The sequence below is a fragment of the Podarcis vaucheri genome (assembly GCF_965113315.1).
Source record: "Podarcis vaucheri genome assembly, chromosome: 9".
Lineage (NCBI taxonomy): Eukaryota > Metazoa > Chordata > Lepidosauria > Squamata > Lacertidae > Podarcis > Podarcis vaucheri.
In genome coordinates, this window is record NC_138767.1 from 49,192,295 (window position 1) to 49,209,530 (window position 17,236).

General features: G+C 42.6%; 1 protein-coding gene and 1 long non-coding RNA gene across 5 annotated transcripts in view; one reads left to right on the forward strand and one right to left on the reverse strand.

Annotated features, from left to right (window-relative positions):
• The window catches only part of VEGFC (vascular endothelial growth factor C), a 43,113-nt gene extending 32,836 nt beyond the window's left edge, over nucleotides 1-10,277 (reverse strand). The window contains exon 1 of one of the 4 annotated variants that reach the window (XM_082237248.1): nucleotides 9,337-10,277. In XM_082237248.1, the coding sequence (XP_082093374.1) occupies nucleotides 9,337-9,483 (147 nt within the window). In that variant the 5' untranslated portion in view covers nucleotides 9,484-10,277. Of the gene's footprint in view, nucleotides 1-6,786; nucleotides 6,889-9,336 lie in introns of those variants that run through there. The other 3 variants (XM_082237247.1, XM_082237249.1, XM_082237250.1) reach the window with 3 other exon arrangements.
• A 1,318-nt stretch (nucleotides 10,278-11,595) lies between these two features.
• LOC309540220 lies at nucleotides 11,596-15,185 on the forward strand. The gene is made up of 2 exons (XR_014223138.1): nucleotides 11,596-13,533; nucleotides 13,765-15,185. It is a non-coding gene; the product is annotated as an uncharacterized lncRNA (long non-coding RNA).
• Nucleotides 15,186-17,236: the final 2,051 nt, after the last annotated feature.

The following is a 17,236-nucleotide window of genomic DNA, read 5'->3' on the forward strand; positions in this document are numbered from 1 at the left end:
GGAAGCGAACCCGGTTCACCAGATTACGAGTCCACAGCTCTTAACCACTACACCATGCTGGCTAGAGAAACACTGCACCTCCCTGAACAAACCCAATCATAACACAAAAGATGTATGCACTCCTGTTGGGGTTCTTATGCCCTTGACCATTCATTTCCAATTCATACCTTGCTCTGTTTCTTAAATCTATTCAAGGAGTCATCTTTGCAGCTGTGCATCAACAACAATGATGCATATTACAAGTGGCTGCAGAACAAGAGGACATGATTCTGAAAATTGAGGCAGACTAAATTATCACACAGTAGCTGTAATATTGGCTTCAGCCATAAATTAAGTTCAACTGTGTTGCTTTCTGTAACAACTACAGCAACTAATGGGCTGTGTTTGACTTGTTGGTTGTAAGTTAGGCAGTCTTGTAACAGCAAAAAACACACGCCACCCATTGCACTATATCCAACACAAAATGGGGCAGGGGATAGCAAAACAGAGAACACTGTAACAGTAATTACTATCTTAATTAATAGTTTAATTAATTTAATTAACTTAATACCTATAGTATTAAAAACTGCTGACATGATATAGCACATGGAATTTGTGTTAATAAGAATACCACTTTATGTTATGATAGTTTTCAGTTGTAAACACAGAGATACCTTTGAATTTCAACAATTAGCAAGCTATCCACACTGGTTGTAGGGAAATAGAACAGAACAACCTTGCTACTAAGGCATATCAGCTTCATTTTTCTAAACTATTTCGCCTTCTTTAGCCAATTGCCACCAGCTAGCTGCATTGGACCCACTGCACCTGATACCTATTTTGGGAGCCTAACATTGCCCTTTCAAGCCAAACTGGCAACCGCCATAGTACTTTGCTGTGCTTTCTTCCAAGATAAACGCTGCACAGCACTATCATGGCTGTGCTTGCAGCTCTCTCTCTGTTACACACACATTTGGCCAACAGTTGGAAAGAAAGCCAGAATTGGCAGCCACCACTGCATTGTGCTGTGCTGTGCTATATCTCCTTGGACAAAGAAACACAGTGCAATGCAGTAGAGGTTCTTAGCAATCTAGCAACACAGTTGATCCAATAAAACTAACTATCCAAACAGTTTTGGATCTCTCTCTCTCTCTCTCTCTCTCTGCCCTCCCCCTTCTCTGGAACCAAAACAGCAACTTCTCTTGTAACTGCTACATTCCAGAATGATGAAACGAGTAAAAAACTTACACTATGACACAAATCAAGGATAAAGCCAAAATATCTGTTGAATATTTAGCCAAAAAACAAGAGGGAATTTCATTCTGAAATGTGTACAGAGGTGTCTGGAGTTATTAAGCAGTGTCCTGCTTTTTTACAGGATATTTTTTTTGTGTGAAATCACAAATATAGTACATAAAAAAGCTTATGACAAAAACCCTCCCAACAGCTAGATTTAAGGATGTAAGAACCACCCCGCTGGATCAGACCAAGAATCCATCTGGTCCACCATCCTGTTCCCAGGTATGTGTAGATGAGAATTTTAAGATGCAAACATATATGACATCTGCACTGCACACATCTACTATAAGAAACACAGGTGTAACAATTAGTAACAGTGTTTCCCAAAACCATATTCTGCTCTAAGATGCATCTCCAATGCAGCCATTATGTCCTGAATGGCCACCAGGGGGTACTCCTGTGGCAAAAGAGTATGAGTCAGGAAGTACTGTTTCAGCAGGTTTTTTTTTGCATATGGACAGGGAAATCCCTAGGTACCAAACTTCTGAAAGCTAATAAAGATGCGGCAACCTAGAAATGTTGTAAGTTGGAAATGCTATTTTAGGTAAAACCTGGTGTGTGTGTGTGTACATGATTATATAAGTTATTGTGTAGAAATACAAAAGGATTTATTCTAAGTTCTAAACCCTTTTGTGGCAGGAACCTGTCTATTTATCTAATTACCTAATTCTTACCTAATTCTGTAACTTCAATGTACAGTTGTATGCTCTGTAAATAAATAATAATCATAAAGAATAAGTTGGTGAGAGGAACAATTAGGGTGTTGCAACCGCAAACTGATAATGGATGTTTCACAAGGGTTCATTAATGACAGAGAAGAGGTAAACGTGCAACTGATTCTAGAGCCCGAATTCTTGGTGGTTAACAATTAATTAATGAGATTTTAGAAAAGTACTGTGTGGTCTGGACTGGGCAACACAGAAAAAAGTTCACATTTCCTGGGCTATAATGCAATGTGCAATTGCTCTGATAAGTGTAGCCTGATATTTTTATATTTAGTGAGTGGGGCAGCCTAGGCAGTGGATGGGACTTGAGTCCGAGGCACCAGGCAGAAAGACCTGGAATGCCACATTCCTAGTGTAGGGCTTTGCTGGACTAGATGACCTATGCATTCCAAAGAAAATAAAACAGAATATTGAAACTGATGGTGTAAATAAGAAATATGAATGCATAAGCATCTCTACATGCACCCCAAAGTGGGGTTGGTATTTGGCAAACACTGCATCTAATTGCTCAAAATGCATCTCTCCTGAAAGACACCCTTGGTGGAAACTAATTTAAGTCGGTTAGTGGGCCCTTGGGAAGGGATCAGGGACAGGCAGGGCAAATAGTTGCAGGCATTTGAACAGAAGTTCTCCTAAACGCTCATAACATTCCAAAGCAAAGTAATATAATATAATTGCTCACATTGGCCATAGGACCCAAACGTTTTGGCTTCCGAAGTATCATATTATAACAGAATCAATGAATATACTTAAAATAACTAAGAGCATAACTTGCCCCATAATGTTTTAATGGAAGTTTGCTGGCATTTGAAACTGGGAGCCTCCACACTGGTTGTCTGCTCAGCAATGTTTGCATTTTCAAAGATTAACAGAAATAACAAATAGATTATCTGTATAGCATGCCAGAAACAAGCCTAATCAAGGCAGCTATTTTAAGCTCCCAGACAGAACGGCTGAGGGTGCACTTGAAGCTACGAACCTCACCATCCACTGGTAGAAATGGAGTTCTTGGACAGAGGAGTTTCACTGCCATGGGCCTCTTTCTTGCAGTGGTGGAAAGATCCACCACCGTTGCTCTGATGGCAGAAGACATTGAAAAGAGGAGTGCTGAGTGTGGATCCACAGAATCTAAATCCACCCCATTTCCCTGGCATCTCCAACATGGGATGAAAAGCTGCAGTGGCCCTGGAGCTGGTACTTGTTATTTTCCCTTCCACTGAAGATAAGCCAACCCTTGCCTTCTGCCTTGACCACTGCAAGACCAGAAAGGTTTAGGAACTGCCTCTCCCTGACCTCCATAGGATTACTCTGCTCTTTATTTCTCACACAAGTTTATTAATGATTATACTTTCTATAATTTACATCAAGAAACAGCCTAATAATACTACTTCTCAATCTTTATAACAATAAGTGGAAAGAAGCAAGGGAAGGAGCAGGTTATATCACACATGATTTGGCCTGCTCACATGTGACTCAGTTACTGCAAATTAAGATGTGTAAAATAAAAGCTATCTGATTATATTAAACATTAAGATTTTTTTAAAAGTGCTAATAGAATGGTCTGCCTCTACAGTAACATCAACATATGAGCACCAAGGAAGAACTGCTTGTCCTACTCTAACCTTATCAGTGACTTTCACATGTTGCTTTGCTCACAGATGTTGCTGCACTGGGGTTGGGTCCAAGGCTTCTAGCACTGGCATTATAGTATCTGTGTCTTCATGGATGAGCAAGTTTCCTTAAGTGTAAGCCCATGCACGGGCATGCTAATAGAGCAGTTTCTAGAAAGAGACTGCAGAGCACTCTAAATTCCATCCTCAATTATAATCAGCGAAGCAAATCAGTTGGAAAGGAGTAGTATTTGTCTTAAGCCTCGTATACTTGGCCAGGTTTTCATTTTCTGTATATGAAACCCATCATACTGAGTTGTGAACAGGTGTACTCACACATAATAAATTTAAAAGTGAACTAAAATATATATTCCTAGCAGATGATGGTTCCCTCCTTCCAACTCCAAGTTTTTAGGATTTTGAAGGCCAGATGATCATAAATGCAGGTACTTATTTATCTGTCTATCAATTTATACCCTGCCATCTGGTCTACCACTCCCCCAAGAGTTTACCCTAAGACAGGCAGAGATATCCTAAACCCTGGCTGGAGAGAGCAGAGCAGCAGATCAATTGACATACCATTAGCCTTGCCACTTACCCCAGGCAGGGTGAGCTGGTATATGTGCTGTGTCAGCTCCAGTCCAGGAAGCTCTGTAATATTGGAGCCCACCCTACCACCACTAGAGGTCAGTGGAAAGACACCTCCATCATACCTCAACTCTGCCCAGGAGCAGGGATCAGGGGGTTAAGAGTACTCTGTTAGTAAACACATGGCAAATATGGAGCATATTTACTCAAAAACAAATCACACAGAGTTCAAGAAGACTAATTTCCCGGAAAGTGTCTTGGACTGCAATATTAGCCTAACAAAATTAACAACAACCCAAAGAAAAACAGATGCAAGATGCATAGAGGACAAGGTCAAAACTAGCCCCACTGTAATATAACAATTACAAGTTGAATGGCATGTTTGATTATATGTTTTATAATCTCTTTAAACTAGGGGTGGCTAACAGTTTTTGGCCCGAAGGCCACATTCACCCTTGGTCAATGGTCCTCATGCCAGTGGTGTGGATGTAGCTACCCCACACTCGTATAATGCACATTCTTGTATGCACACACACATAGGACTCGCATACCTCCCCACCCAGCTGACCCATGTGTCCAATTATTTTTTTCAGCCTTTGATGTGTACACATCTACAGTGGTACCTCAGGTTACATACGCTTCAGGTTACATACTCTGCTAACCCAGAAATAGTGCTTCAGGTTAAGAACTTTGCTTCAGGTTGAGAACAGAAATCGTGCTCCGGCGGCGCGGCAGCAGCAGGAGGCCCATTAGCTAAAGTGGTGCTTCAGGTTAAGAACGGACCTCTGGAACGAATTAAGTACTTAACCTGAGGTACCACTGTATTCAAACAATGGATCCCCTTCTCTGCAGAGTGAGCCATAAAGACTCAGGACAATGCTAAATTGTGTGCTGTATGAAGCCATGTGTCTGGAAACTGGCCAAGGGCTTCTGGAAACCAAAGCGTGGCTCACCACTATAAAATTCTGGCTCCGCCTACATTTCAAGTCTGATCTGTCTTCTTTAATTTTCCATATGCTGGTGGCATGGTTAGCTCGCATTGAGAGCAAAATCAGAACCTGTGGCCTATCACTCGAGTCACTGCTTATGCTCCCACAATTGGAAGCATTCCAGACAATCAAGTGTAGAATTCTAGAGATTGAATTCCAAACCCTTAGCAGCACAGCCAGTAAAACCTTTTCCCCATTAGGTTTAGGAATTTGACCCTCGTTTGGCCAGGATACTCCATTTTTACATCACCTTTATGAGCCCCAACGACAGAGCTTCTTCCCTCACAAGATTTAATGTTTTGCTGCCTGCAGTTTTGCAGGGTAGATTCTTGAAAACCCCATATACTGAAATCTACTGCTCTTATGGCACAAAACAAGCTGAATCCATCACACACATTTTATTTCATTGCCCATTTTATGCAAAAATGTATGATAAATATCAGGCCCCCTTATTGAAGGAGGGGATCTATCGCACTGACTCTTCCAGGGTATCCCGAATAATTGTAGGAATGACATTGTGGAGAACATGCAAGATTTTTTGAATGACCCATGAAATTACACCACCATAGGTCCTAAGAGCCGCTTTTGTATCTCACAACATCTGAACAGTTTTATCCTAAAGTACCTCCTACTATGTTTCGCTATCCGTGCTGTGTTCTGATCCATGTATATGACGCACTCTTATTATGCCAATAAAGGAGATTGATTGACTGACTCAGGACAATAGAAAAGACAGAACTCAAAATCAACAACTACCTACAGTTTTCTCCTCCTTTTAATACAGAACAGAGCTGGATGAAAGTTTCTTTAATTTATCCTAAAACCAATAGGAGTTAAACACCCATGCAAATAAACTAGAGGGGGATTCTGCTTCAAAGGAATGGAACGACTTAAGGTGAGAAAGAAAACACCCAGTGATTGGTCTGGAAGCACCTGTTGCTATGCCATTGTTGAAGCCAAGAAAGCAGGGACCTGATCATTTCCTGGATCAACCATCAGTGGAAGCTTCATGTCAATCTGCTCTGTGCTTTCTTAAGGAAGTATAAGGGGATCGAAGTATAAAAAATGGATAACAGCCGACAGGTTGGCTTGACACCAGTTGAGATACTCAACAGCAGGAGCTAAGTGTCTTCTCTTCCACCTGTGCCCCCACCATAGCCCCATAAGAACTACTTGTGCTACCTCAGGTTTCCAAAAGTTTGAGGTTAAATAGGAAGACACGACTGTTCTGATGCATAAGGAGCCACCTTTCTTCCACGTCTTTGAAATGTTAGAAAAACCAACCAATGTTATACTATTTTCATAAGTTTATGACATAACACCTAAAAAAGCAGGTCCATGATACCCATCCATCTTTGTATTACAAAAGCTGCTGTCCACTAGAAGCTTCCTCCACACCACCACTTTAAATCCTAATAGACAATATAGAATCTATTAACACAAATGGAAACAAACTTTTCAGTCCTATTTCAAGTAAAAATATGGCTTGAATGAGGAAAAGCTAAGGAAACCACAAATTTCAAACAATCAGACTTGGCTCTAGAATACTTATTTTTATCTGAACTGGAAAAAAATGACACCATAATGGCTGCTCACCTGGTCCCAGGGTGGGCGGCATTTGCAACCCACCACCATCACCCACAGCTTCCTGGGGCATAATGCTCTCACATGGTGGCTGGCCATTGGGGAATTACCCTGGCTGGCTGCAAGGGATGGTGTGAAAGCCGGCCACCCTCAAACTTAAAATGCCCAATCATGGGCAGTTTGGGGGCGGAGTCTTGTGCAGTTTGTTTACACCTGTTGTCGGTCTTGCCTTTCACCCACCAGAGTGGGGAATAATGCATTGTGGGTCCGCAATCGTACTTTCCTTGAAATGTTTACCTACAGTTTAGTTATTGAATCGTATGTTAATTCCTTCAAGAATTTCCTTTTAGCATTCTCTCATCACACAGGGACCAATATGCAGAATCAACAGGGACCAAATCCTTCCAACTGTTTTTACTTGAGCAGTTCTACTTAGGTCAATGACATTATTCATGCTCATGGACAGCAAAAGAAAGAGGGGAAAAATGTCCTATAAAAACTGTGTGTTTAATTCCCTCCCCCTCCTCATACATGCCTACATACACACATGGAGCACAGGTGCTCACCCCCAAAACAAAAATATATAACCTCCTCGATATCCACTGTTCATTGTCTTTCCAGTCTCACATACTCTTCACTTCCTTTGCTTTATTGTCCCAGGTTTCTCGCAGAGTCATGATACTTCAGTAAAACACAGAGCAGACTGTGGTGGAGTATCGACGGCGGTGGTGGTGGAAGTTTAAGACTTCAAAGATGCAATAAATGCAGAAAGCACATACTTTGTTCCACACCATTCATCTTTCAGCAAACTGTTTCCTGTGAGTGTATGCTCAATACACTGTAGAAACTATTATTACTGAACATAACTTGCAAACTAAAAGTCGTCATAATAATAAGCAACCAAGTTCAGCCTTTGTCAACTGATTTGCATGAGGTAAAACCAAGTGAGAAATATGTCTGCCTTTCAGTTTTGCTACAGTTTTGGCATATATTAGCTTTAATCAAATTAAAGTGATTACCAATTGGACTTGTTCTGTGTTCACACATTAGAAATTGGGGGTGGGGGGAAAGACACAGCAAGCCAGCTTTTATCCTACAGTGTGTGGGGATCAGCTGTTATATTTTAAAACTGTCAGCACCAGTCTGAAATGTCCAGATTGTTGTGGAAATATCCCATTAAAAGGGAGATGCAATGTGCAAAGAAACTTCCTTTTATAAAGAGTTTTAGGTTTCCTTTGCAAAACATGGTATCCTTGCAATGCACATAATGCAGACAGAGGTAGACAACATATCCAATAACTGATATCTTCTAGAAAAACTCTGAGTTTGATACTTCTGATGTTATTCATGTATTCTACAAACATGAAAACACTATGTATGCCCTATGTTTAAAGTTAATGCTGTCAAACGAGAATTATCCAGGCAGCACCATCAAAGGTCAAGTTAATTTCCTGAAACCACGTTGCTCTTTAGAAATTATGACTTTCATAAATACCACCACAGACCTTTAGAAAATAGGAAGACATTCTAATGCAATTATTTCTCTTTGTGGATTTACGCTGTAGTTGCACTGCCATGCACAAAAGTATTCCAAAAGGCTTTTAAAGATTTTAGCCAGCAGCTAGTCAGATCCCACTGGAAAGTTTCGAGAACACACACGTTTCACTCCAAGGACACAGACCTCCTTGCTTTCCACAGCTTTGCCCTTGATAAAGCTAGGAATGCATACAGTCAGTGAACCACTTCTAGTAGGGAGGCACTAATACTGAATTCCCCAGACCAAGCCTGTCCTTTGACTAGTTTGTAAACTAACATGACTTCTCTGGGAAGCAATGGTGCTCTGAGTTCTTATCTGTCTGTACAGTACTTAGAGCCCTGTGCAAGCAAAAGATAACAGGATAAACAACTAGGGTTACGGATCTCCACATCCTCGGGGGCCAAATTGCTTTCTTTAATTCTGCATGCTAGGAATCACCTTTATAAGCTCACTGCAAAGACAGGAATGACCAGAAGTCATCGTGTCCAAACCCATAGCCCAGAAGCAATTATTATTGTTTTATTTATTTAATAAATTTGTATACTGTCCTTCATCTGAAGATCCCAGGGCAGGTCACAACAGAAAAACACAAAATGAGAACACAAGAAAACAAAAGCAACAACAAAAACAAACCAATATTTCCCCCCTCCCACAAACATATTAGGCTGCCTAAGACTTCAGAAGACAAAACTTTCATAGAATCCTTAAGCGTTCTGCCTAAATGCAACAGCCAATCCCGGACAAGTGATAAACACACAGTGTATTGCATGTTAATCTGGAGAATTTCTGACCAGCCTAAAAATACCTATGGTGGGATAGAAATGCCACTTCCCACCCCCCATTGCACTGGAAGAGAGGTGGAGGGAGGTGGGAAGGCACCTTTCCCTCTCCCTTTCGAGCACCCTGGTTTTATGAGCGGCTGGGATGCATGCACTTCTCGGGTCACATGACGCTCGGGGAGCCTGAGCGAAGTCCCGGCGGTCCGTGGCCTGGCCGGGCTTGCGCCCCCCCCAACCCCTGCTTACCTTGGCATCCCCCACGTCGGGCTCCTCTTCATAGTAGCCCTGCCCGGATTCATAGGCAGCGGCCGTCGCGGGCTCCCGAGCTCCCAGCAGCACCACCGCGCCAGCAGCCAGATAGCAACCCAGAGAGAAGAATCCCAGCAAGTGCATTGTGCAGCGGGCGGCGAGGCGCGAGCCGTGAAGGCAGCGCGTGGGCAACGCCGCGCGGCTCCGAGCGAGTCCCGGCGGCTCTCTCCGAGGCGGCAGCGAAGCGGCAACTTCCCCAGGATGGAGAGAGGAAAGGTGCGCAGGAGCCCCCCTCCCCTTCGCCGGCCCAGGCGCTGGCTCGCTCCTTCTCCGACGAGTTACTCGGAGTTTGTCAGGTTCAAATAATAATTAAAAAAAAAAGGCACCAGGAAACCGGACATCCGAAGCGGGCTCCCTCAGGAGCACGAGGAGGTCGAAGGAGTTCCCGGGCCAGTTGAGGGCAGTAAGGCGGCGCGGGGGGGGGAGGTTTCCTCTGCAGCCACCAGCCCCCCTGGGGGCTATATGCCAAGGAGGGACGAAGGCGGTGAGGGGCAGCGGCGCGGCTCCGTCTCCTCGCCGCTTCCCCGGGCGTCTGTCAGTGGCAGCGGCAGCAGCAGCGGCAGGGGCCGGGGAGCGGGAGCCTCCTCAGCGCGTGGAGCGGAGCTGGAGCGGCAGCAGCAGCAGCAGCAGCAACCGCAGGGGGCGGGCATGGCTAAAGCGCCCTCTGCCTGTACCTTGGAGAGACTGAGTGGCTGGCGAAGGAAGGAAAGGGAGGGAAGGAAGGAAGGAAGGAAAGGACGGAGGGCGCCCGGGACGGACGTGTGTGTGTGTGTGTGTGTGTGTGTGTGTGTGTGTGCCCCTCCTTTTCCTCCACACACCCCACGCCGCCGCCCGCTCAGCTCTTCTCCTTCCTCCCCTTCGGTTACATTTTCCCACAAGTAGCCGCTCGCCTCGCAAAAGCCCTTTCCAAGAAAGAAGACGTGGTGGAAATGTGAGACGGGAGGCGCGCGCGCGCGCGCTGCTGGCCCCCCTCGGGAAAGCCTGCCGGAAAGCCGGCGGCGCGCGCGCGCTTCGTTCGAGCAACTGCGCCTCCCGTAGCGCTGCCCGAGGCGCCAGACCTGCTGCCTCGCTTTCCCGCGCTTTCGCAGAGCGGCGGGTGAGCGCAGGGCTGGCTCTGGGGTCTGCGGTGCCTTCTTCCACGCAAGATGCCGCGGAAGGCTTTTTGCAGAAATGATAAGCAGGCGAGCCGAGGTGGCTCAATGCATACAGTACTTTCCTTCCACCCACCCTGTGGGAGAAATGGTTGGAGGATGGTACTCAAGGCGCTGCCTATAGGGAGAAAACGCGCCAGCAGTTACCCGCTTACCGTCCAGAGAGAAGGCTGGGAGCCTAAATACAGTGGTACCTCAGGTTACATACGCTTCAGGTTACAGACTCCGCTAACCCAGAAATATTACCTCGGTTTAAGAACTTTGCTTCAGGATGAGAACAGAAATCGCACGGCGGCGGCACAGCGGCAGCAGGAGGCCCCATTAGCTAAAGTGGTGCTTCAGGTTAAGAACAGTTTCAGGTTAAGAAAAGACCTCCAGAACGAATTAAGTTCTTAACCCGAGGTACCACTGTACTGTATTTCCTTGGTCTCCCATCAAAACTTTACTTCAAGTTTTTCCATCTCCAGGCTCAACTGACTGCTAGGCATCATGGCCCTAAGTTACCTCTGAATTGCCACTAGCTGGGGACCACAAACATGGAGTGCTATTCAGCTCATGTCCTGCTTGTGGGCTATTCTTTGTTTATATCCTGCCTTCCCCCCCATAATCAAGGCAGCTCACAAAAATAGAAACAAATACAGATTAAACAGGCAGAGCTAAAAAGGTTATCATGAAAAAGTAATTGAGCTGTTGATGGAATTAAAACAAAAGGTAAAAAAATGTATGGTTAAAAAACAACAACGAACAGCACACAACATACCATTAAGAGCCCTTTCATTGAAAGGTGTCAATTCCCAAAAGCCTGCCAGAATAATAATAAGAATAAGTCTTCACCTGTCATCTGAAGGACAACAAAGCCAGTCTTTGGATTTCTTAAGAGAGAATTTCTTAAGAGGTAAAGGCAGGGGTGCCAACTTAAAATAGAAAATTGGGGAGGGGTCAGGTAAGTCCCACCCACATGGTGCGGTTAATGCACACAATTTGAATGGTGATGTCCATCAACTTTGGGGGGTCCTGGCCCACTCAAATATTTATGGGGGGGGGGGAGCTGAAGACCTCTCAGTCCCTAGGAGAATTCCAATGCAATTAGCCTTGAATCTATAGTAGAATCTAAAAGATAACACACACCATCAACCTGTTATTTACTGTAATACTCCAGAAGGATGAAGCTCACAAAACATCTCATTACAAGACATGGCACTGTACACACACACTAGAAACAGCTTTGTTCCTGTGCATGAAAATTACAACCTAAATCTCAATTTTTTGAAATGCTTGAAAAAAATTCTATGTGCTGTACTTAACCAAGCATCTTAATTTGCTGGAAAACACTAGCAGGGCAACATGTCTCAGGCTTCATAATTACAGTATATACTCTTAACTCGCCTCACCTATGAGCCAAAAGATTTGGAAAGCAGACTATTGGATCTGATATAAAAGCTACTAACCTTCCTTGATTATAAGGGTTTGTTCACTCATGTTTTGTTTAGCTCCAAGCTGAGCATTGCAATGCACCCTATGTAGGGCTGCCCTTGAAAATAATTCAGCAACTACAGCTAGGACAAATTATGTTGCCTATCTCTAAAGGCAACTGCACTGTACATTAGTTTATGATTGTGCTCAACATAGTTCACAAGGCCACTGCAAGGTCTGCATAAACTTATTTTAAGAATGCAAGTGGGATTCAGCAATACACAGGCTCTGTGGTTGCTAAAACCAGATAAGCACATTTCTAAAAAGCATTGCATATGCTGTGATAACTACACTTAGCACAAGTGAGTCCTAAATAGAACATTTTCAAGAGTTCTGTCAATAGAATCTTTAAGTACTGCTACTAAAATTCAAGCCTTTTAATTGATGTGTTTCGTACAAGGTACATCTGTCAAGCACATTCCTCTGTGCTGTCTAGACATACCTGATATGGCCACATTTCGCACAAATGCATAAAGACAGAAAATGGTCGTTGAAACACAAGGCCATTTCAGAACCAGCATACATCAATGATAGGATATGTCAGATGGGCAAAGAAATAAGGAAACATGAGCTTGAAGGGCAGGGGTGGGACATGAAGAAATTTATTGACCTCAGTGGCACAATTAGTACTGTGCTCTTTGACTTCCCACTGCAAAACATATGAGACTAAATACTGAAAGTATAGAAGTCTTAAAGAAGCAGCAGTTGGTGTTATTTTACTTTTGTTACACACAATAATGCTAGAGTCTCATTTGAATTTCATAATGATTTTCGTAATCCAGATAAGACAGCATGCTTACATTGTACCACAATGACTAGGATATTCTTGTTGACTGTTTTGATTGTATTGCCCCTTAGGGGACAATTTTAAAAGTTTCCTAAAGTTGTTCCCTAAGTGGGAAATATTGTTAAGGTACTTCTAGATCACAGGCAGGAAATCTCCAGCCTGCAGGCCAAACTAGGCCTATTAGGCCTTATTCCCATTTGACCCACCATGCCATTTTCAGGATCCGGAATCTATATAGGGGATCCTGAGAGTAAGTTGGGTTAATTCAGAATGCCTGGCATCCAGCATTAATGTGTTCTCAAGTTGACTGCTGCTGCGGATGGCACAATATATTAACGTCTATGGCAAATTTAACCTTCTCCGCCCCAACACGGATCATTATTCTTTAAGGCAGTTTCCTACATTGTTGCTAGCTGAAGAAATCACCACTTGGAAACATTCTTTTGTAACTTTTTGAAAAGCAGCACTCTTCTTGAGGTTTACTACACAGAGTGCTAATCATCTGGGTAAGCCAAGGTTTTTAAAGGTTCCATTTGAAAACTTTAAAGCAGAAACAGGCAACATATAGCCCCTGAGGTAATTTTATGTGGGTTGCAAGTTCTTGGTGTAATTCCATCTTTTACTTTTTAAAAATGTGTTTTTAGACATCACCACTCAAAAATTTAACAATTTTTGACATCACAATTTCAAAGCACCTTATGCAAAAAGGGAAGTACAGTGCGAGTACCTCAGGTTACATACGCTTCAGGTTACAGACTCCGCTAACTCAGAAATAGTGCTTCAGGTTAAGAACTTTGCTTCAGGGTGAGAACAGAAATCGTGCTCCGGCGGTCGGCAGCAGCAGGAGGCCCCCATTAGCTAAAGTGGTGCTTCAGGTTAAGAACAGTTTCTGGTTAAGAACGGACCTCCGGAACAAATTAAGTACTTAACCTGAGGTACCACTGTACAAAGAAGACTTAAATTATTTTTATCCTCTTTATCCCTTATTTGCAGTTACATGCATAAAGAGTTTTCAAGGCTTAGTTCACATATTTAAAAGTGCAATAAAATACCAGAAAGCTGTCTGTGGACAAACACTGGCTCCCTCAGCCTGAAAGCAAGATGAGCGCTGCAACCCCATAGTTGTCTTTGACTGGACTTAACCATCCAGGGGTCCTTTACCTTTTTTAAAAATAAAATAAAAAATACCTTACCTTGTACAAAACAAGTTGCCCACCTCTGCTTTTAAAATGTCTTCATTTTCAGAGTGGTCTTCAACAGTACCACTATAAGCAGGCTCCACAGGTTTGTGTGTGTTAGGCACTCAGCAATTAGAAATATCTAGGCCAGCTGAGGACAGGAGAGGACACTATCTGATCCAATTTTGCATTGTTTGTAATGAGTTGCAGGCAGCTGATCCTGATTTTTCTATCACAGAGCAGGCTAAAACCTTGTTACTTGCCAATATGGAAATGCCTGCAAATAAAGGGTTTCCCTTAGAGAGGCAAGCATTGCACACATTTCAGTATGTTTCTTGAAAAGTTGGTTTAATTTCCTGAAAGCCGGCTTTTTGCCTTTTTTAAAAAAACATAGTGCTACAGTATAGAATCAGAACTCCTGGATAAATGCAATAAAATAAAAGCTTGACGTGTACCTCTTTTTACTGAAAGGACGTGTACAATCTCTGTCATGTATAATCAGAACCATACAGTGATATAAATAGCTCCAGATTCCACAGAGAAAATATTTGAAGTCAATATAACAACACATCTCCTATAACATTTTATAACTCTTGCCATGCTGTTCTTCAAACATACAAATTACTGACTTAAAAGTTCCCACCCCCGCTAGCACTTCTAATATTGGAAAAACAGGACATCAAGCACAAATACCTTTAGAATATCTGCTTAATTACTAAGCATTGTGCTAAATCCAAACCTTAGGTCAGGAGATTACAGCAGATATTTTTCACTTTTCTCATTCCCTTTCCACTTTATAAACTATGTTATGTTGTTTGGTGGTATTGAAATCTAGATTTATTTGCTGTTTCTAACTATCCATAAGATTCATTTCACATTGGTTCACTTTCTGGATCAAGACTATCAAGGAAAGTAAAACTGAAATCCAAAGCCAGAACATGTATGCGTAAATGAAACATGAGCACAACTGGAGTTTTGATTGCAGTTTTGTCTACAGCCGCACTCAAAAGAGACCAGCCACATCAAAAACTTAGCACTGTATTGTCTCCTGGACAATGGGAGTAACAGTAGGTGAAATGTAAAGACCAGGATGTATGTCCATAAAAGAGAATGTTTTTATCATTGTGAGCTGCCCTGGACTTTCAGTGTGGAGGAAGGGCAAGTAATAAATTTGAAATAATAAATGATAACAATAAACCCTGTGCACAACTGGAGTTCTTCTTTCTGTTATCTTTTCTGCAGTTCACAGAAAGATAAGCAACTTTCAACATTGAACAGTAATTTTCCTCTGCAAGAGCAGGATCACCCCTCAGGGAAAGTCTGGATGAACGGATGAGTTTTAAGCAGATACCTAAATGACAATACTTTAGCTGTGTGTCTGATGTTCATTAGAAATGCATTTCAAACTGAAGGTGCCACCACACTAAAGGCCCTAGACTTAGAAATATAAGACAAACTTTGGGAGCATACAGTGCTACTGAGAGTGTCTTTCCCAAGGACTGAAGTTAGCAGCCAAGGATAGATAATCTATGGTGTTCCTAATGGTAACCTGAATCCAAGTTGTTCAGGACTTTGTACGCCAATAGCAAGATCTTAAACATGGCCTTGTAGCATACTGGTATCCAATACAGCTTTTTCAGCATAGTTGGTACGTTCTTTCAATACCACACCCCTTCAGTAGCCTTGCTGCTTCATTCTGAACTAGCTGCGGCTTCTGAACCAAACTGAAGGGAATCTCCATATAGAGCACATTGCAGTCATTCAACTGGGAGGCTACCAATGCCTGGCAAGCCAATGCTATCGTGAACCAGGAGCAGCCATAACTGTCACACCAACTAGCAGAAGGCAGTTCTAGCCACTGAAGCCACTTGGGCCTACAGTCAGAAATATGGATGCAGGAGCAACCCTAAGCTACGTACCTACCTACTGCTTCAAAGAAAGTGCAACTCCATGCAGAACATGCAACTGACCTATGTGCTAGACCTGGGGACTCCTCATCCCCAGAGCCTCCATCTTACCAAGATTCAAGCTCAGTTTATAGAATTAATTTATTTCAGGGATGTATTTATTCTTTTAAAAGAAGCAAGTCTGCACAGATCACTAATGATCCCACACCTTAGGCTTCATAAAAATGTAATGAGCTAATACTCTGACTCCTGTTCTGTGGTTCACGGACGAAATACAAAAGGAATGGCAGGAAATAAGCTAACCGTTCTGCAAACGAAAACATGAAATCTTATACAGTCTGTGCCAAAGCGGCTGAGCAGATTATGTCATCGCCTACATGACTATTGTCAATATTGGTTAATATACTGTTTAGATTCTTAGAACAAAAATTTGACCCTATTTAACATTTCCTAAATCCTTTTTCCATGCTTGAGCTTATTGTTCACTTAGTGTGAACAAATCAGTTAGAGGTATATTGTAATGTCAAATGCATAGTGGGAATAGTCAATAGGCTTAAGTATGCTGGAGTGTAGAGTCCAGGCCAAACTGGGATGCCATATGTGTGTGACTGGTTCTTTAAGTACAAGGTCCACATAGCACTTGGTCGTGAGTCTCGGAAGACCTTGCAGGCCATTTCCCACCTGGCCAGGAGCCCTCACTGACTCCAGCTTCAAAAGTTGAGCATGCTGAACAGACTCTTGGACTGGGCTATTGTTTAGGAGGTTTGTTTGGACTGAGAAATATTTGTGTTTGTCTAAATTTTGGCAGAGAACAGCGTATAGAATATGAGTTAAAGGGGCACGGCATTCTATATAATGTGGTGGAGCACTGTTCTCCGTCTTCCAATTCAGTGCTGCTCCTGTGAATTTCATGTAATTGTGAGTAACTTTCCCTTTTAAGATTCTAGCCCCTTCAAAAATACAAAGCTGAACTGCATCTGTTTACAGCGGACTTAATTTTAAAGGGGCTTGAGATTAGAATTTAATATATAGTAGTACAAAAATACTGCTATAAGAAAACACTGAAGGCGTATGAAAGTGTTTTTCGTTGATGTATATGGAGCTACGTGAAGAAGGCATAAAATGACAACGGGTGTGGCCTAAAATGGAAATACATTTTGCTTTTTCACTACACCATGTATGTTAATAATAGATTATATTTAGTAGTCCTACTGGGTAGTAGAGGGGAGGAAAACCTTAACAACTTTGCTCCACATTTCAAGGTCAGACAGAACTGTGAATGAAATACCATGGGTTTTTTTCTTTTTCTTTTTTAATAAATGTATTCCTTGTCTGTCCACT